Below are 22,627 nucleotides of genomic sequence, written 5' to 3'. Positions count from 1 at the left end.
CCTGGTGAAGAAAACACCCTTTACAACAGTTGGCCAGATCAAGAACACTCTCCAGGAGGTAGGTGTATGTGTGTCAAAGTTAACAATCAAGAGAAGACTTCACCAGAGTGAATACAGAGGGTTCACCACAAGATGTAAACCATTGGTGAGCCTCAAGAACAGGAAGGCCAGATTAGAGTTTGTCAAACGACATCTAAAAAAGCCTTCACAGTTCTGGAACAACATCCTATGGACAGATGAGACCAAGATCAACTTGTACCAGAGTGATGAGAAGAGAAGAGTATGGAGAAGGAAAGGAACTGCTCATGATCCTAAGCATACCACCTCATCAGTGAAGCATGGTGGTGGTAGTGTCATGGCGTGGGCATGTATGGCTGCCAATGGAACTGGTTCTTTTGTATTTATTGATGATGTGGCTGCTGACAAAAGCAGCAGGATGAATTCTGAAGTGTTTCGGGCAATATTATCTGCTCATATTCAGCCAAATGCTTCAGAACTCATTGGACGGCACTTCACAGTGCACATGGACAATGACCCAAAGCATACTGCAAAAGCAACCAAAGAGTTTTTTATGGGAAAGAAGTGGAATGTTATGCAATGGCCAAGTCAATCACCTGACCTGCATCCGATTGAGCATGCATTTCACTTGCTGAAGACAAAACTAAAGGGAAAATGCCCCAAGAACAAGCAGGAACTGAAGACAGTTGCAGTAGAGGCCTGGCAGAGCATCACCAGGGATGAAACCCAGCGTCTGGTGATGTCTATGCGTTTCAGACTTCAGGTTGTAATTGACTGCAAAGGATTTGCAACCAAGTATTAAAAAGTGAAAGTTTTTTTTTATGATTATTATTCTGCCCCATTACTTTTGGTCCCTTAACAGGTGGGAGGCACATATGCAAACTGTTGTAATTCCTACACCGTTCACCTGATTTGGATGTAAATACCCTTAAATTAAAGCTGACAGTCTGCAGTTAAAGCACATCTTGTTCATTTCATTTCAAATCCATTGCGGTGGTGTATAGAGCCAAAAATGTTAGAATTGTGTCGATGTCCCAATATTTTTGGACCTGACTGTAACTACTATAATACTGCCTCTATGTACAAGAATATAACTGCTATAATACTGCCCATATATACACAAGAATATAACTGCTATCATGTTTCCTATGTACTTTTTCTTCTTTCTTAGGGCTCGTTTACATGAACGTGTGATGCCCGTCGCCTTATTGCGGACCCGCAATACACAGGCACCGTTCCAAGGCCATTCCGCAAATCCGGAGATGCAGAACTGTAGAACGGAAGCACTACAGAGTGCTTTCTGGGGTTCCGTTCCATGCTTCTGCACCGCAAAAAGATAGAACTTGCTCTATCTTTTTGCGGAACGGAAGGATCGCGGATCCATCTGCGATCCCCATGCGCCTGCACCACAGAAGGTGCCCGTGCTTTGCGGACCGCAATTTGCGGTCCACAGCACAGGCTTCACGCGTTCATGTGAACAAGCCCTTAATCTGAAAAATAGCAAGTTCTTCCGAACAGCCACTATATAGGGGACCTGAAAAGGAAATATTTGCTCCTCAGCAATCTTCCAGTGTCAGAGAGCTTGGTCTCTCAAGAACGTCTACAGCCAATCTAATATCGATTTAGGGCAAGGACATTATATAAAATAAAACGATTGCCCACAATCAATTGCTGACAAGAAAAATAGTAATTCTGAACTTTGTGTGTTGCCATCTTGTGGCCAAACCATGATGTAACAGTCTAAAACACCTTAACCTCCCACATGCTGGCTTTAGATAACTCCCACGGGTCTGTCATCATTGTCCATGCATATTCCCTCATTGTACGTGGTTTTCACTTCTCATTATATCGTTGGGTATTTTTATACATTACTTTGTCGTTACATCTGAATTATTTTATCACTACAAGATAACGAGCTTAAAAAAAAATGGAAATTATATCTATGTGTAAAATAATGTTCAGGAGGTGGAGCACTTTCCTGCCCACACCACAACCACTTTTTTTTAGACCTGGCGTGAGCATCTGAATGGCGGTCATGTTGGCGGCCGCTGTAGAAGAAATGTCTGGCTGCCCGTGGCCTCCCCCAGCAAATCAGATGTGCAGAATGAGCATCATTTATATATAACACGTCTGTGATACTTTTTCTATGTACAAAGTTATTGTGAAGGTGCCACGCTAGTGGCTTAGGAGTTATTCATACGACTAAGTATTTTGCGGTTTGCAAACCATGGATCTGTAAGAAAACGGTTAACAGCCATCTGCACGTTACATCACGGTGCGGACCCATTGACTTCAATGGGTATGTGCACCATATGTTGTGGCAAAGTATAGGACATGTCCTACCTTTAGCACCGCAAGTGATAAGATATGTCCTATACTGTGCCGCACTGTGATGCTGCGTGCACGCGACCGGTAACCGCCTGTTGGCTGATCTGTGGTTTGTGGATGTGTGAGTAGCCCCTTAAGCCTCACGCACACGACCATGCCATTTTTTGCGGACCGCAAAAAACGGAAGCCGTCCGTGTGCCTTCAGCAATTTGCGGAACAGAACGGACGGCCCATTGCAGACATGCCTATTCTTGTCCGCAAAACGGACAAGAATAGGACATGCTATTTTTTTTTTTGCGGCGACTCGGAACGGAGCAACGGATGCGGACAGCACATGAAGTGCTCTCCGCATCTTTTGCGGCCCCATTGAAGTGAATGGGTCCGCATCCGAGCCGCAAAAACTGCGGCTCGGATGCGGACCCGAAAAAGGGTTGTGTGCATGAGGCCTTAGTTTGAGGTGAACTGCCAAGACTATCACTGAAATTTGTAACCATCATATTTTGAGAGACTACCTGTGCGTAAAGTGGGACTAATTTGCATGTAATTTAATTTGTGCCATGTTTTCCTGCTCCATTTCCTCTGCGGTATTTCACTCCTGACCTACTACCCCTGTCCTGACCATCTTACACATTCTTCACACCCATCACCCTGTGATACCCTGGGCACAAAAATTTCCTATTGGTATGTATTGCCTGTTCAATGCATCCACATGGCACTGTCTTCACTCCCTCACCCCCTAAAAAAAACAACAACAATGCATCTAGAGGTAAATATCTATACAACATTAATAACTAATATCTAATATAATACTATCTGGGAGGGAAAAAAGCAGTATAAACACAGGTACCACAGGGGCTCCGGCTACCACATTATGGGTCTGTAGAACACAGTACATACATAAGGGTTCATCACCAGGTTTACACTTGGTAAAAGCTGCCCTCTAGTGGGAATATACAGAACTGCAAAGAACCACAGCAGAAATATATTGCGCAGACTTGAAATTCAGTCTGTTCTACTTGGCAGTTTCCCTACTGACCTAAACAAGGAGGTAAATGGGCAAAGAAAATCAAATGTAAAAAAATTCATTAAAAAAACACACACAGTCATATACATAGTTTCCCATAAATAGTTTATCCACAATAGTAAGTAATGTAACTTACTGGTCCAATAATGTAAATGCCTCACTGGTTCCTAAAATAAAGGGTCTATCTACTGTACGGTACCTGACCAGCGACTGCGCAGAAAACTGCAACACAGACCCACTATGATGAATGGTTAGAATTAGAAGGGGATTTATGCAGAGAATGTGGAATTTCACTAGGAATGAGTGGACTTCACTGGGTTCGGTGTTCGGGTGGTTACAGGTTATGTTATAACGGAATTCGTAGACGGAATGCAAAACGGAATCCTTTAAGAGGCTTTCTGTTTTGATCTGTCATAATGGTAGTCTATGGCCTATGGCCGTTATGCAGGACTTTGTTTTTCGTCCTGCTTAATGGAAACCAGTATATCAAGCAAAGAGAACCGGTACAAAGTAATATCCAATAAAATAGATTTTTTATTTATGACATAAAAGAACATATACAGACAAACACATGTATGTAGAGACCATACAGGGTGCCTACAAGGGCAGTCCACAATAACACTGCTGTCAACAATAGAAAACACTATGAGGCCAGCAATCTCAGTGTAGGGAAGCTGTGTTGAAAATATCCAGGCCAGCATATAAATATGGAAGCTGCCTCTGGCTATGGACACAGTTGCCTAAACTTTAAATGCATCTGGCATAGATATATAAAAAGGGTATGGATGATATTCATATGCTCTGGCCAATGCCGTGTGAACAGTTTGGCGCATCACAGTGATGCTTCAGTACATGATCGAACCGGTCAGAGTCTCTTTCTTAGGGCTCTTTCACACCTGCGTTCTTGTCTTCCGGCATAGAGTTCCGTCGTCGGGGCTCTATGCCGGAAGAATCCTGATCAGGATTATCCCAATGCATTCTGAATGGAGAGAAATCCGTTCAGGATGCATCAGGATGTCTTCAGTTCCGGAACGGAACGTTTTTTGGCCGGAGAAAATACCGCAGCATGCTGCCCTTTTTGCTTCGGCCAAAAATCCGGAACACTTGCCGCAAGGCCGGATCCGGAATTAATGCCCATTGAAAGGCATTAATCCGGATCCGACCTTAAGCTAAACGTCGTTTCGGCGCATTGCCGGATCCGACGTTTAGCTTTTTCTGAATGGTTACCATGGCTGCCAAGACTCTAAAGTCCTGGCAGCCATGGTAAAGTGTAGTGGGGAGCGGGGGAGCAGAGTACTTACCGTCCGTGCGGCTCCCCGGGCGCTCCAGAGTGACGTCAGGGCTCCCCATGCTCATGGATGACGTGATCGCATGGACACGTCATCCATACGCATGGGGCGCTCTGACGTCATTCTGGAGCGCCCCGGGAGGCGCACGGACTGTAAGTATACCGCTCCCCCGCTCCCCACTACTACTATGGCAGCCAGGACTTTAATAGCGTCCTGGGTGCCATAGTAACATTGAACGCATTTTGAAGACAGATCCGTCTTCAAATGCTTTCAGTTCACTTGCGTTTTTCCGGATCCGGCGTGTAATTCCTGCAAATGGAGTACACGCCGGATCCGGACAACGCAAGTGTGAAAGAGCCCTTACCCGATATCCAGTGATGTGTGTGTGGGCTGTCTCTGTCTGGTGAACTCCTCGACGTACGTTTCGCTAATGCTTCATCAGGAGGATTAATGGAAACCAGACGGATCCGTTATGCTTACTCTTAGGGTACTTTCAAACTAGCGTTTTTGGTTTCCGGTATGGAGTTCCGTCACAGGAGCTCAATACCGGAAAAAAACTGATCAGTGGAGAGCATTCCACTCAGGATGCATCAGTTTAGGGCCTCTTACGTTTTTTGGACGGAGAAAATACCGCAGCATGCTTTAGTTTTCTCTCCGGCCAAAAATACTGATCACTTGCTGGAATGCCGGATCCGGCATTAATTTACATTGAAGTGTAATAGTGCAATAGTGCCGGAACCAGCATTAATTGTTCCGGCAAAACTGATCCGGGTTTCCGGTCTGCTCATGCGCAGACCTTTAAAAATGCAAAAAAATTTATCCCGGATCAGTTTTTCCGGATGACACCAGAGAGACGGATCCGGTACTTAAATGCATTTGTTAGACGGATGCGGATCCGTTTGACAAAAGCCATCAGTTTGCGTCTGGATTACCACAAGTGTGAAAGTACTCTAAGACTTCTATTATGATGGATCAAAAAAGAACGCCTCTTAACCACCTCAGCCCCCATGGCTTAAACACCCTTAATGACCAGGCCACTTTTTACACTTCTGACCTACACTACTTTCACCATTTATTGCTCGGTCATGCAACTTACCACCCAAATGAATTTTACCTCCTTTTCTTCTCACTAATAGAGCTTTCATTTGGTGGTATTTCATTGCTGCTGACATTTTTACTTTTTTTGTTATTAATCGAAAAAAAAAAAAACGATTTTGTTTGCAAAAAAATGACATTTTTCACTTTCAGTTGTAAAATTTTGCAAAAAAAAACGACATCCATATATAAATTTTGCTCTAAATTGATTGTTCTACATGTCTTTGATAAAAAAAAAATGTTTGGGTAAAAAAAAAAAATGGTTTGGGTAAAAGTTATAGCGTTTACAAACTATGGTACAAAAATGTGAATTTCCGCTTTTTGAAGCAGCTCTGACTTTCTGAGCACCTGTCATGTTTCCTGAGGTTCTACAATGGCCAGACAGTACAAACACCCCACAAATGACCCCATTTCGGAAAGTAGACACCCTAAGGTATTCGCTGATGGGCATAGTGAGTTCATAGAACTTTTTATTTTTTGTCACAAGTTAGCGGAAAATGATGATTTTATTTTTTATTTTCTTACAAAGTCTCATATTCCACTAACTTGTGACAAAAAATAAAAGCTTCCATGAACTCACTATGCCCATCAGCGAATACCTTGGGATGTCTTCTTTCCAAAATGGGGTCACTTGTGGGGTAGTTATACTGCCCTGGCATTCTAGGGGCCCAAATGTGTGGTAAGTAGTTTGAAATCAAATTCTGTAAAAAATGGCTGGTGAAATCCGAAAGGTGCTCTTTGGAATGTGGGCCCCTTTGCGCACCTAGGCTGCAAAAAAGTGTCACACATGTGGTATCTCCGTATTCAGGAGAAGTTGGGGAATGTGTTTTGGGGTGTCATTTTACATATACCCATGCTGGGTGAGAGAAATATCTTGGCAAAAGATAACACTTCCCATTTTTTTATACAAAGTTGGCATTTGACCAAGATATTTCTCTCACCCAGCATGGGTATATGTAAAATGACACCCCAAAACACATTCCCCAACTTCTCCTGAGTACGGCGATACCAGATGTGTGACACTTTTTTGCAGCCTAGATGCGCAAAGGTGCCCAAATTCCTTTTAGGAGGGCATTTTTAGACATTTGGATACCAGACTTCTTCTCACGCTTTGGGGCCCCTAGAATGCCAGAGCAGTATAAATACCCCACATGTGACCCCATTTTGGAAAGAAGACACCCCAAGGTATTCCGTGAGGGGCATGGCGAGTTCCTAGAATTTTTTTTTTTTGGCACAAGTTAGCGGAAATTGATATTTTTTATTTTTTTCTCACAAAGTCTCCCTTTCCGCTAACTTGGGACAAAAATTTCAATCTTTCATGGACTCAATATGCCCCTCACGGAATACCTTGGGTTGTCTTCTTTCCGAAATGGGGTCACATGTGGGGTATTTATACTGCCCTGGCATTCTAGGGGCCCTAAAGCGTGAGAAGAAGTCTGGAATATAAATGTCTAAAAATTTTTACGCATTTGGATTCCGTGAGGGGTATGGGGAGTTCATGTGAGATTTTATTTTTTGACACAAGTTAGTGGAATATGAGACTTTGTAAGAAAAAAAAAATAATTCCACTAACTTGGGCCAAAAAAATGTCTGAATGGAGCCTTACAGAGGGGTGATCAATGACAGGGGGGGTGATCAATGACAGGGGGGTGATCAGAGAGTCTATATGGGGTGATCACCCCCCTGTCATTGATCACCCCCCTGTAAGGCTCCATTCAGATGTCCGTATGTGTTTTGCGGATCCGATCCATGTATCCGTGGATCCATAAAAATCATACGGACATCTGAATGCAGCCTGACAGGGGGGTGATCAATGACAGGGGGGTGATCAGGGAGTCTATATGGGGTGATCACCCCCCCTGGAAGGCTCCAGGGAGACGCCTGTATGTGTTTTGCGGATCCGATCCATCTATCAGTGGATCCGTAAAAATCATGCGGACGTCTGAATGGAGCTTTACAGGGGGTTGATCAATGACAGGGGGGTAATCAATGACAGGGGGGTGATCAGGGAGTCTATATGGGGTGATCACCACAGTCATTGATCACGCCCCTGTAAGGCTCCATTCAGACGTCCGTATGCGTTTTGCGGATCCGATCCATCTATCAGTGGATCCGTAAAAATCATGCGGACATCTGAATGGAGCTTTACAGGGGGTTGATCAATGACAGGGGGGTAATCAATGACAGGGGGGTGATCAGGGAGTCTATATGGGGTGATCACCACAGTCATTGATCACGCCCCTGTAAGGCTCCATTCAGACGTCCGTATGCGTTTTGCGGATCCGATCCATCTATCAGTGGATCCGTAAAAATCATGCGGACATCTGAATGGAGCTTTACAGGGGGGTGATCAATGACAGGGGGGTAATCAATGACAGGGGGGTGATCAGGGAGTATATATGGGGTGATCAGGGGTGATCAAGGGTGATCAAGGGTGATCAAGGGTGAATAAGGGGTTAATAAGTGACAGGGGGGGGTGTAGTGTAGTGGTGCTTGGTGCAACATATTACTAAGCTACCTGTGTCCTCTGGTGGTCGATCCAAACAAAGGGGACCACCAGAGGACCAGGTAGCAGGTATATTAGACGCTGTTATCAAAACAGCGTCTAATATACCTGTTAGGGGTTAAAAAAACACATCTCCAGCCAGCCAGCGAACGATCGCCGCTGGCAGGCTGGAGATCAACTCTCTTACCTTCCGTTCCTGTGAGCGCGCGCGCGCCTGTGTGCGCGCGTTCACAGGAAATCTCACGTCTCGCGACGGACGGACGGACCTTAATATGTATAGCTTGGAAGAAAGAAGAGACAGAGGGGATATGATAGAAACTTTTAAATACATAAAGGGAATCAACTCGGTAAAGGAAGAGAGCATATTTAAAAGAAGAAAAACTACCACAAGAGGACACAGTTTTAAATTAGAGGGGCAAAGGTTTAAAAGTAATATAAGGAAGTATTACTTTACTGAGAGAGTAGTGGATGCATGGAATAGCCTTCCTGCAGAAGTGGTAGCTGCAAATACAGTGAAGGGGTTTAAGCATGCATGGGATAGGCATAAGGCCATCCTTCATATAAGATAGGGCCAGGGGCTATCCATAGTACTCAGTATATTGGGCAGACTAGATGGGCCAAATGGTTCTTATCTGCCGACACATTCTATGTTTCTATGTTTCTATGACGCGTATATGCGTGACTCTGCGCAGCGCTGCCACCTCCGGAACGCGAATCTGCGTTAGGCGGTCCGGAGGTGGTTAAAGACTCCCGTTTTGCATTCCGTCTACAAATTCCCTTATAACGGAAACTATAACCTGTAACCACCTGAACACCGAACCCGGTGAAGTTTGGGTTCACTCATCCCTAAATTTTACCCGTTCTGGGAGGACTGCCTAGAAAAACCCTCTAATGCTATTGCAAGTTTGTGATTTACATTCTCTAGTCTACCCTTAAAGGAGTTGTCCACTCCTATTCTATGGATGGCTGATCCTCAGGATAGGTCATCAATATCTGATGGGTGGGGGACCGACAACCCCAAAGCGACACCAAGCAGCTGTTCTGATGCATGATCTGATCCTGAAATAGACCGCAGAACTAAACATTGGAGGAGATTTACCAAAACTGGTGTAAATGAAAAAATAGCCGATTGGTGAAGGTGCGGGACATCAGATACCTACCCATTAGAGATGAGCGAATTTCATCTTTTGATATTCAGTCAATTATGGAGAACATAAAGGTGCTAAGGCAGCACTTGACTTGGGCATTGCCTACTCTAAAATGGATTTTACAGGACTGAAACAACATGGCTACTTTCTTCCCAAAACACTGCCATTCCTGTCCACAGATGGTGTGTGGTATCTGCTTATATGATCGCATTAATTCAGCTTCATGAAGCCACTAAAAGCAGAGTTTGGCGCATACTCTTCAACAGAAACCTGATTACAGCCATCTTCCTGACATAACAAGGCCACTTCTGAGTAAGGTTACCTGGAACATGCTCCTGTGTCACTGTACCTAGGAACTCCTAAATGGCACCCATAACCTAACACCCACCTTAGGCTACTTTCACACTTACGGCAGAGGAATCTGGCAGGCAGATCCGGCAAAACGTATGCAAACTGATGGAATTTTTAAGACTGATTAGGATCCTGATCAGTCAGAAAAATGCATTAAAATGCCGGATCCGTCTTTCCGGTGTCATACGGCAAAACGGATCCGGCATTCATTTTTTTTCACCTTTTTTTCGGTCTGTTTTGCTAGCAATCTTTGGACGGACAAAGTTAGAACATGCTGTGATTTTAGGCATCGTTCACATCTCCGTTACAGGGTTGCCAACCAGAATTTCTCTTTTTTCTGGACAACTTATCCCAAAATCACGGACAGACACCATTTTTTACGGACAAATTGGAAAACTATAATAGATGATAAGTAATCCATGTCTATAGCTCAATATACTAATAACACCTCATCACCAGCATTTACTGTGAGCTGTAAAATGATGATAATTACCACCAAAATAATCTAGTCAAGTAGCACCTGCCTCAAAAAAAAAAATAAATAAAGACACAAACACATCTTATTTTATTTCACGGACACCGGAAAAAGTCACCTATTTTTACAGACTGTCCAGAAATTTCTGGACGGTTGGCAACCCTGCTCCATTAGGAGATCTGGCAGGCTGCGTGTCTACTTTACTGCCGGATCCCCATTAACTGCACTGTGGTCGGTGGTGATCCAGCCAATCTCCGGCATAAATGCTGAGTTTCAGCCAGACCAAAAAAAAACTTTGCATGCAATGTTTATTTGTCTGACTGACAGCTGGCATTGGCGCCGGATCTCCTAAATGGAAATGAACGCAGCCTTATCCATGTACACAACTAATTCATTAAACGGGTCACGCTCGTTGTAAACTCTGGCAGCACCTGGACAGAAACATTACGTGTCTGAAGGAAGCCTGATGACTTTAGGATTAGACATACTTTACAGATGTAGTCCAAGATTAGAAAAAAGGGTCTGCTATTCTACCAAGAATCCATAGGCTGCGTGTGGTATTGCAGTTCAGACCCATTCAGTCGTATGATGCAAGTCTATGGACCAGAGTGACGATGGCGTGTCCCATCCCTCGGGTATGGGGGTGGATTGACAGTTTCATTAATTATTTGTGGTTGCGCCATGAAAAATATTATACATTTTTCAAACCAGCTCCTGAATCTGAATCTCTTTGTAATGGTATGTAATTAAACGTTTAGTATAGCCAGTTAGCTATTCAATAGAATATATCTGTATAGCGTCACCTGCTTTTTCTTCTTTACGTTATTTCTTGTCCACCTAAGGCTACTTTCACACCTGCGTTAGGTGCGGATCCGTCTGGTATCTGCACAGACAGATCCGCACCTATAATGCAAACGCTTGTATCCGTTAAGAACGGATCCGTTTGCATTACCATGAACAAAAATAAATAAATATATATATATATATATTATATATATAATTTTTTTTTTGCTCATGATAATGCAAACTGATCCGTTTTTACTTACGGTGAAAGTCAATGGGAGGCGGATCTGTTTTCAATTGCACCATATTGATTCAGTGAAAACAGATCCGTCCCCATTGACTTACATTGTAAGTCAGGACGGATCCGTTTGGCTCCGCATCGTCAGGCGGACATCAAAACGCTGCAGGCAGCGTTTTGGTGTCCGCCTCCAGAGCGGAATGGAGGCTGAACGGAGGCAAACTGATGCATTCTGAGCGGATCCTTATCCATTCAGAATGCATTGGGGCTAAACTGATCCGTTTTGGACCGCTTGTGAGAGCCCTAAACGGATCTCACAAGCGGACCCAGAAACGCCAGTGTGAAAGTAGCCTAACTGAGGTGGTCGCACATGCTCAGTTAAAATCTTTAACGAGCCATATCTTCTTTTAAAAGCTGTGGCAGTTACAAGGCAAGAGTTGCAGCAGAAAGGACATGCCCCCTGAGTTGCCAGCTTGAAATAAATTTAGTAATTGGAGCAATGAATGGGGAGATCTCTGGATCCATGTGAGGTACAGGGCTGGTTCTAGCTTTGTTAGAAAGAGATTATTATATGATGTCTGATTTTAAATTATTTTTTACATCAATCAGAACCCCTTTAAAGGGGTATTCTGGTTATATGAAGTTATCCGCCATTCCATAGGATAGTGGATAACTATTGGATCGATGGGAGTCCTACTGCTGGGACCCCCAGTGATCACGAGAACGGGTATCCCGTTGAGCCCTCCCTGAAATGAACGGAGTGGCCACAAGCATGCCCAACTGGCTGTTGCATTAATTTCAGGGGGCTCTGCAGGGTACTGGGCCCCCGTTCTTGAGATTGGTGAGGGTCCCAGCGGTAGGATCCCCACTGATCTAATAGTTTTCTGCTATCCTGTGTATAGGAGATAACTTCCTGTAACCGGAATACCCCTTTAAGTCAGTGACATGGCTGTAAGCGGCACCTACTCTGAGCACCACTTTGTTATTTTGACTAAATCTTGCCCAGTCCTGGTAACAGAGGTACTTTAGGCTATAACCTAATTACTAAGTGCAGGTTTCACCGAGGGCGAATGTATAAGTTACACCGGAGGAGAAGCATATGGGCCTGTATATGCAGATAAAGACGGGCTCATGTACATTATATATGTATCTCAAGGTTTCCTTAGATAACCAATATGATTAATGAGGCTCCTATCGGTTACAAGAATAAAATTGCCACTAAGCACAAAGACAAGTGAGAGTTGTGACATATAATAGAAAAATATTCACCAGGAGAAAGTAAAGACTTCTATCAGACTAAAGAGGTCTAAACACTGGGAGAGATTTATCAAAACCCGTGTAAAGGAAAATTGGCTTAGTTGCCCATAACAACCAATCAGATTCCACTTTTCATTTTCCAAAGGAGCTGTGAAAAATGAAAGGTGGAAACCAATTGGTTGCTATGTTGCCAGTTCAACTTTACACCAGTTTGATAAATCTCCCCCATATACTTTTATACACCTGCTGGGGGATTGTATTTTTTTTTTTAGCCAAAAAACTGGAGGGTTGAAGTTTATTGTACCATCAGTAACACACCAGCAGTATCCCTCAACTCCAGTCCTAAGGGCCCACCTACCGCTCATGATTTCAGAATATCCCACAGAATAAATACTTGTGGTCCTGATGCATTGAAACTAATTCTATCACCTGCTGAATACTAAGGAAATCCTGAAAACATGACCAGCAGGTGGGCCCCGAGGACTGGAGTTGAGGAACACAGCCATACAGGATAATGGAAGCCTCAATAAGATTTACATGGGAGGGGGGGGGGGGGGGGGAAAAATATTCTCATGACGCAACTGCAAACATGAAAAATAGAATTTCGGTCCGTTACATATCATGGATTCTTAGCTACATGGAACATCACAAAGATACATGGATGTAATCCAAAAAGTTTTAAATAAAATTTGTATTGAATTTGTGTTCATCGTAATAGAGGTTATTTTTTATTGTGCTTCTTTAATTGGGAGGATTGAGTGTTATTTTGCCTTTTAATAACTTTTAATGTCTTCAGATAATCATTTACCTGATATAACTGGCCTCATTTACATTTTCTAATAAAGAAACTCCAATATTAAAATATAAATTAGGACGATAAATAAAAGGAACCAAAAACATAAAAAATATGAATCCTTCAACTTTACATATGATGTCATTATTTAGGAGGAAATGTTTTTTTTATAAATGTATTATTTTTTTATATTTTTTTTAACAAAAACACAAGGAAGTAAAATAACCATTAGCAGCAGCATGGCAACGAAATCATCAGAAAGTAAAACCCACTTTTTTGGCTTTGTTGTCCAGCATGATTACATTTACACATGGGGCAAAATGGGTTAGTGGTCCTGCTGAACAATCCCTTTAATTTAACCTTTCACTCCACGATCACAAAAAGGGGAATTCTACATATGATTTTTTTTATATGACTGCTGGAATCGCATGCAGTTTTTGGTGCAATTTTCTTCAGCCAAAGCCATAAGTGGATACAAGTAGGAATTAAAATCTGTCCTGTACTTTATGAAACCTCAAACTGCAGCAAAACATGCATGTGGCCATATGTCCATGCTTTGGCCATGAAGAGTTTTTGGATAGCAAGAAGGACTTACCTGTATCTCATGCCGGTCTTACGCGCTGTGCAGTCATCCAGAGATAGCCCATGCATTTTGAGGAATTCCTCCATGTTCCTCGCGTGAGCAGCCACCTTGACATCCCGAATGCGCTGCAGTTCCACCACATCAACCTGATGGACCTGGTTTATTTCCCAGTCAGAGTGGTACCTACTTAGCACACTCTTTAAACTCCCACTGTATGAAACGGACAGCATTTTGCTGTCTGGTCTTGGAATCTGCGGATTTGCCAGATGGACAGATTTAGAGGGCACACGGGTCTTTTTGACAGAGGAGACTCTGAAGTCATTGCAGGTCGCTCTCTGAGCAACAAACATTTTTGGTAATCTGATCACCAAGCCCAAGAACATACAATAAAAGAAAAACCATTGACAGTCGCCGATCAGGACAGCTGGGTCCCATACCAATTAATGGACCTTTATATATATTCTCTTTGTCCGAGACACCAAGGAGACATGTACACATTCAAGTCCCTGGTCATTGGATCCCGATGGGTAAACGAATATCGTCTCAAGAACATAGACTAGATAGCATGAGGTGAACCTGATAGGCTTCAACACTAACAAACATAGTAAACTACAGTCACTTAAGAAGCAAAATCAAATAAGGCTGAACTTGTCATGCATAACATAGGGCTCCTCAAAAATGCACTTAGCCAGGTAGACTTTCAGGACATGCAGATTAAACCACCTCTAAGTTAAGTTTAGCAGTTCTTAAAAGGAATGCGTCATCTGGGAATGCGTTATGTTAAACAATTATTTTATACTTTTGGGTGAGTTTTTTCTAAGTTTTCTTGTCCTTATCTTTATTTTTTTTTAAATCATAAAGTCATGCAGTTTTCACACAAGCCACAGGTCTAAAATATGCCAAGACTTCCAGTCCCATGTGGGTCATAGACAAAATATACTGGAGGGGACTCTATGGGAGAGTCTTCTAGGCCTGCTCAGTGACCTGTGCAGAGGTCAGGAGGAAGTAGATAAGCTGTAATATCACCCGTTTTGAATGGAGGATCTGGTAATCCTGCCAGTGATGATACAGTGATGGCTGCTGAAAATGTGTCAACATTTATTAGGCCTAGTGGCCACTGTGAAAATGCAGTTTTAGGTATTTTTTAAATATAGAAAAATGGCCCATAAATCTCCCACAGTCTTTGTTGATATTGTGCACAATTTTGGTATGCCCCTCATTTTGTCCTGTCCACACAGAGATCCTGTCCATAAAATGGCTGATGATGGATGGTAATGTGACCAGAGAAATCACACAATTTCCTACATCCAAATACACTATGCCTGCCATCTGAATTTGTACTGTTGGGAGTTTAGCACAGGGGCAGCGTATATGAATGGAGGAGGCAGGGCGACATGTCTGGTCACATTCATCAGCGGCCATCTTATGGACAGGACCTCTATGCGGACAGCAAAAAGGGGACATCCATTATAAAATCTAGCAAATGGCAGAAAATATCAACAAAGGATATATTATTAATATATTACCGTATTAATATATGATACAATAAGGCTCTAGGGCCTCATGGTTTTAGAGCCACCTATTAAAAAAAATGCTTGAAAACTATGGACACCTTTGGGACAATTGCTCTATAATTTGCGGCATGGATGCGGACAGGACACAGATTACATCAGTGTGCTGTCCGCATTTTTTGCAGCCCCATATAAATTAATGGGTCCATGTGGGATCTGCAAAAAAAAAATAAAAAAATGCAGTTCAGATATGGACCGAAAATACGGTTATAGAAACTGGAAACTCTTTATAGAAGGGTACAATGTTCCCATTTTTGAGCACCATTTTATAGCCTGTATGACATGACTTATCTTCTACTGACATTGAGTTATAGCATGCAGAGCTGCACTCACTATTTTGATGGTAGAGGCCTTGTATAATTATATTTTTATCTTGTGGAGATCCTGCGCTAGATCCTGTATTATACTCCAGAGCTGTACTCACTATTCTGCTGGTAGAGTCAGTGTGTACATACAGTGGATATAAAAAGTCTACACACCCCTGTTAAAATGTCAGGTTTCTGTGCTGTAAAAAAAAAATGAGACAAAGATAAACTATTTCAGAACTTTTTCCACTTTTAATGTGACCTATAAACTGTACAACTCAATTGAAAAACAAACTGAAACCTTTTAGGTAGAGGGAAGACAAAATATAAAAATAAAATAATATGGCATGACACATTTTGACTTGGCAAGATTTGCCCACTCTTCTTTGCAAAAACACTCCAAATCTGTCAGATTGCGGGGGCATCTCCTGTGCACAGCCCTCTTCAGATCACCCCACAGATTTTCAATCGGATTCAGGTCTGGGCTCTGGCTGGGCCATTCCAAAACTTTAATCTTTTCTGGTGAAACCATTCCTTGGTTGATTTGGATGTATGCTTTGGGTCGTTGTCATGCTGAAAGATGAGTTCCTCTTCATGTTCAGCTTTCTAGCAGAAGCCTGAAGGTTTTGTGCCAATACTGACTGGTATTTGGAACTGTTCATAATTCCTTCTAGCTTAACTAAGGCCCCAGTTCCAGCTGAAGAAAAACAGCCCCAAAGCATGATGCTGCCACCACCATGCTTCACTGTGGGTATGGTGTCCTTTTGGCACTTTAAATGATGGCAGGTGTATGCTGACTCCTATTTAACATGATTTTGAATGTGATTGCTTAATTCTGAACACAGCTACATCCCCCAGTTATAAGAGGGTGTGCACACTTATGCAACCACATTATTTTAGTTTTGTTTTCTTGCCTCTACCTAAAAGATTTCAGTTTGTTTTTCAATTGAGTTGTACAGTTTATAGGTCACATTAAAGGTTGAAAAAGTTCTGAAATGATTTATCTTTGTCTCATTGTTTTGCAGCATAGAAACCTGACATTTTAACAGGGGTGTGTAGACTTTTTATATCCACTGTATATTACATTACTTATCCAGTACTCATCCTGAGTTACATCCTGAATTATACTCTAGAGCTGCACTCACTATTCTGCTGATAGAGTCACTATGTACATATATTACATAACTTATTCTGTACTGATCCTGAGTTATATCCATTATTAAACTCCAGAGCAGAACTCACTATTCTGCTGGTGGAGTCACTGTGTACATACATAACTTATCCTGTACTGATCCTAAGTTACAACCTGTATTATACTCCAGAGCTGCACGCGCTATTCTTCTGGTGGAGTCACTGTTCCAAAAATAGCGTCACAGCTTTCTACAGGTTGTGTGTGGTGTTAAAAGGGGTTTTCAGATCTTAATACCGATAACCTATCCTCTGGATAAGTCATCAGTATGTGATCGGTGGGGGTCGACATCTCCTGGGAGTGTCACAGCCCTCTCTCTGCTTTTCCTAGGCCACTGACAACACGTTCATGTGTCACGTGGCCTAAGTGCAGCTCAGCCCCATTCAAGTGAATGAGGCTGAGCACAAAACCAAGCACAGCCGCTATACAATGTACGGTGCTGTGCTTGGTAAGCTGCTAGAAGGCTACGGCGCTCATAGGAGCACTGGTGCCTGGATGTCAGACCTCCACTGATCAGATACTGATGAACTATCCTGATGATAGATCATCGGTTATAAAATTCTGCTTGGTACCATTTACGTCAATAGAGCTGAGCTGCAATATCGGACACATCCCATGGACACCAGTGTGTCTATTTTCTGAAAGAAAGCAGCCATTGTGGAAAAGGTCAGGAGTGGTGGAGAGATGGGAAGCCATGCATGCCTTATCTAGGAGTCGCTATGCACATTTCGGGCACCAGGGAGCGCAGTGACTGGATGGGGACAGTCTGATGGATGGCACAGTGTGCAGCACTGGTACAACCTTTCATGGGGCTTACACCTGTTAAGTAAACTGCACTGCAGAAAAATGGGTGGGCTGTCAGCTAGACCCACCACAAATGTATTAGTCTATCAAACAGTGGCGAGCCACACAGCAGGGGCCTGTGTGCCACATGTGGCTCATAAGCCTGAGGTTGGGAGACTCCTACAGTAAATTATCAAATATCATTACACACTGTGAGCATGGAATATGTTCTTCAGAGGCTATAAGGCTCAGTTTTATTTGTTATGAAGTTGAGCATCGGCGTCCTGCAGCAGCTGAACACATCTCAGAATCCATTACCATCCCGATATATGGCTGGCTAATTTGTGGTGTAAGATAAGCATAGAGAAGCATTAAAATGTGTTCCTTGGCTTCACCTTACATAGATCAATAGCCATTAACCTGCAGGAGGTTCCTGGAAGGATTACACAAACTTCCTGGAAGAGCTCCACAATGCACTACCTCCTAGAAGACCACGCAATCTTAACTATTACCCTGCCATAAACGGCTTCTTTATACACTCTGGCTTACAAGGATTTGTTTCTAGAGAAGATGTTAAGTATAAAATGTCCAGGAAAAAAACGAGATAGACAAATACATGATAGATACATAGATAGATAGACACTAACATATGAGATAGATAAAATGACTATAGATACATTATACAGGGCTCCAGACTAAAAATAATATCAAGGAGCCATTGGCTCCTAACCTGAAAAATTTAGGAGCCAAACTAAAATTCTTAGTCGCCAAACTTAAAATATATATAATTACGGTATAATAAAAACAAAAAAAAACAAAAACAAAAAAACACACGTCTTACCTAGGGTTGTCACGATACCAAAATTTTGACTCGATTTCTATACCATAAAAAAGTATTGCGATACTCAATACCACGTGAAAAAAATAAAACACCAAAAAAGCCGCGTGCATTCCAGATTTTATAGAACGTCAGGACCATAATAGAACAGTCCTAACCTAATTTTTGTTGGGACAAGGTGACAAAAAAAATGGCAAATTGCAATTATTATTTTTCTCACCGCATAGGAGATATTTTTAAATATTTTAATAGTTCACACTTTTTCGGGCGAGGCGATATGTATTGTTTATATATTTTATATGTAAAATTGGGCAAGGGAGTGATTTAAATGTAATATTTTGGTGTTTTTTTTTTTAACCTTTTTTTTTACTTTTTATTTAGTACCTATTTACCCCCCCTTAGGGGCTAGAACCTGGGGTCTTTTCATTCCTTGTCCTATTCACCCTGATAGAGCTCTATCAGGGTGAATAGGACATCACACTCTCCCTGCTGCTCTGTGCACACAGCAGCATGGAGCTGACCATGGCAGCCAGGGCTTCAATAGCGTCCTGGCTGCCATGGTAACCGATCAGAGCCCCAGGCTTACACTGCTGGGGCTCCGATCGGAACTGCCACTGCCACGAATGATAATACTTGGGGGATGGGGGGTTGGGGGCCGACTGCACCACCAATGATAATACTTAGAGGCGGGGGGGGGGGTTGGGGGCGCACTGCGCCACCAATGATTTTACTTTATAATACTACTTTGCTGTTTAGGGGACACGGCTGACACAGTTGCCAGTGTACCCGGCTCAGCTAAATAGCCCAAGCTCCCTTGTTTCCCCTGATGAGCTTTACACTCATTTTTGTAGAGAAACATGCGTGTAGGGACTAGGCAGGAGAGGGCTTTATAGGGCGCATCAATTCCAGGGTTAGGTTCCTGACTGTGCCTGGTCACGGGGATCCGTGATCAGGTCACCTAGGCCAGTGTAGGTCCCCTAGGGCATCACTAGGGCTAGATAGCCTAGCATCCCTAACCCTGCGTTTGGCAACTGTCTCTAGCAACGGTGTACGTTCATCATCTAACACCGGTGAGGTATTCGCTGTACCAAGTAGCATCTCATCAGAGCGGTAGGACCACCTGGTTACCTTTTTTGGTGCCGCCGAGCACCTCTTGTTACCCAAGTGTGTTCTGCTCACCGAGTGCCACAACTATTTGTGGGGTGACCTTCTGTATTGCTTCTTTTTTGTTGTATCTTCTAGTTGTTATCTATTTATCTTGGGGCCAATTTTCTATGAATAGATTATTAAAAAAGTTAAGTTTTAAATTGATCACTTATCTCACCTTTCATTACGATAAAAAAATCTAAACTAAGTATACATGGAGAGCGGCGCCCAGGGATCTCCCTGCACTTACTATTATCCCTGGGCGCCGCTCTGTTCTCCCGGTATAGGCTCCGGTATCTTCAGATTTTCGGCTCAACTGGGAGGAGCCTGCTCTTGTTCTCCTGGGTGTCTCCTTCTCCTAGGCTGTAGCGCTGGCCAATCGCAGCGCTCAGCTCATAGCCTGAGAGGTTTTTTTCTCCCAGGCTATGAGCTGAGTGCTGCGATTGGCCAGCACTCCAGCCTGGGAGAAGGAGACGCCCAGGAGAACAAGAGCAGGCTCCTCCCAGTTGAGCCGAAAATCTGAAGATACCGGAGCCTATACCGGGAGAACGGAGCGGCGCCCAGGGATAATAGTAAGTACAGGGAGATCCCTGAGCGCCGCTCTCCATGTCAGCATACATAGTTTAGATTTTTTTATTGTAATGAAAGGTCCTCTTTAATACAAACGCAGGCTGCGGGTGCCGGCCATATCCCATACCCGGAACCCTCTATGACTGCGCGCTGCGATCCGCCGCTATTAACCCCTCAGATGCCGCACCTGGGGGGTTAATAGCGGCGGATCGCAGCGTGCAGACAGAGGCTGGGTGCCGGGTATGGGATATGTCTGGCACCCGCAGCCTGTGTTTGTATAAGGCCTCCTGCACACGACCGATGTGTGCACCCGTGGCCGTTGTGCCGTTTTCCGTTTTTTTTCGCGGACCCATTGACTTTCAATGGGTCCGTGGAAAAATCGAAAAATGCACCGTTTTGCAGCCGCATCCGTGATCCGTGTTTCCTGTCCGTCAAAAAAAAAATATGACCTGTCCTATTTTTTTTGACGGACAACGGTTCACGGACCCATTCAAGTCAATGGGTCCGTGAAAGAACACGGATGCACACAAGATTGGCATCCGCGTCCGTGATCCGTGGGTTACTTTCATACAGACGGATCCGAAGATCCGTCTGCATAAAAGCTTTTTCAGAGCTGAGTTTTCACTTTGTGAAAACTCAGAACCGACAGTATATTCTAACACAGAGGCGTTCCCATGGTGATGGGGATGCTTCAAGTTAGAATATACTACGAACTGTGTACATGACTGCCCTCTGCTGCCTGGCAGCACCCGATCTCTTACAGGGGGCTGTGATCCGCACAATTAACCCCTCAGGTGCTGCACCTGAGGGGTTAATTGTGCATATTATAGCCCCCTATAAGAGATCAGGGGCTGCCAGGCAGGAGGGGGCAGACCCCCCTCCCTCCCCAGTTTTAATTTCATTGGTGGCCAGTGCGGCCCCCCCCCCTCTCTCTATTGTATTATTTTCATTGGTGGCCAGTGTGGGGCCCCCCTTCCCTCCCTCTATTGTATTATCATTGGTGGCCAGTGTGCGGCCCCCCCCCACCCCCCCTCTATTGTATTAATATCATTGGTGGCCAGTGTGCGGCCTCCCCTCTCCCCCCCGATCATTGGTGGCAGCGGAGAGTTCCGATCAGAGTCCCAGTTTAAGCGCTGGGGCTCCGATCGGTAACCATGGCAACCAGGACGCTACTGCAGGCATGGTTGCCATGGTTACTTAGCAATATTACAATATTAGAAGCATCATACTTACCTGCTGCGCTGTCTGTGACCGGCCGGGAGCTCCTCCTACTGGTAAGTGCCAGATCATTAAGCAATGCGCCGCACAGACCTGTCACTTACCAGTAGGAGGAGCTCCCGGCCGGACACAGACAGCGCAGCAGGTAAGTATGATGCTTCTAATATTGTAATATTGCTAAGTAACCATGGCAACCAGGCCTGCAGTAGCGTCCTGGTTGCCATGGTTACGGATCGGAGCCCCAGCGATTAAACTGGGACTCCGATCGGAACTCTCCGCTGCCACCAATGATCGGGGTGCGGGGGGAGGGGAGGCCGCACACTGGCCACCAATGATAATACAATAGAGGGGTGGAGGGGGGCCGGGGGAGGCCGCACACTGGCCACCAATGATAATACAATAGAGGGAGGGAGGGAGGGGGGGCCGCACACTGACCACCAATGATATTCAAACTGGGGAGGGAGGGGGGTCTGCCCCCTGCTGCCTGGCAGCCCCTGATCTCTTACAGGGGCTATGATACGCACAATTAACCCCTTCAGGTGCGGCACCTGAGGGGTTAATTGTGCTGATCACAGCCCCCTGTAAGAGATCAGGGGCTGCCAGGCAGCAGGGGGCAGTCATGTACACAGTTCGTAGTATATTCTAACTTGAAGCGTCCCCATCACCATGGGAACGCCTCTGTGTTAGAATATACTGTCGGATATGGGTTTCACGATGTAACTCAAATCCGATGGTATATTCTAACATAGAGGCGTTCCGATCCTATGGTATATTAACTCCTGACTTTACATTGAAAGTCAATGGGGGACGGATCCGTTTGCAATTGCACCATATTGTGTCAACGTCAAACGGATCCGTCCCCATTGACTTGCATTGTAAGTAAGGATGGATCCGTTTGGCTCCGCACGGCCAGGCGGACACCTAAACGACTTTTTTTTTTTCATGTCCGTGGATCCTCCAAAAATCAAGGTAGACCCACGGACGAAAAAATGGTCACGGATCACGGAAAAACGGAACCCGTTTTTGCGGACCACAAAAAAAAACCGTCACGTGCAGGAGGCCTAGCATAAAGGATATTCGTTGGTGGCGCAGTGGCCATAGCCCCTCCCCTCCCTGCTA

General features: G+C 44.0%; 1 protein-coding gene across 4 annotated transcripts in view; it reads right to left on the bottom strand.

Annotated features, from left to right (window-relative positions):
- Positions 1-22,627, bottom strand: part of KCNAB2 (potassium voltage-gated channel subfamily A regulatory beta subunit 2) — a 240,356-nt gene that overhangs the window by 118,779 nt on the left and 98,950 nt on the right. The window contains exon 1 of one of the 4 annotated variants that reach the window (XM_040429468.1): positions 13,901-14,133. The exons of the other annotated variants lie outside the window; for them this stretch is intronic. Within the exon in view, the coding sequence (XP_040285402.1) occupies positions 13,901-14,118 (218 nt within the window). The 5' untranslated portion in view covers positions 14,119-14,133. Of the gene's footprint in view, positions 1-13,900; positions 14,134-22,627 lie in introns of those variants that run through there. 4 annotated transcript variants of the gene reach the window in all.

This window comes from Bufo bufo, chromosome 1 (assembly GCF_905171765.1).
Source record: "Bufo bufo chromosome 1, aBufBuf1.1, whole genome shotgun sequence".
Taxonomy (NCBI): domain Eukaryota; kingdom Metazoa; phylum Chordata; class Amphibia; order Anura; family Bufonidae; genus Bufo; species Bufo bufo.
The sequence above is the reverse complement of the archived record's forward strand: the minus strand, read 5'-3'. Positions and strand labels throughout refer to the sequence as shown.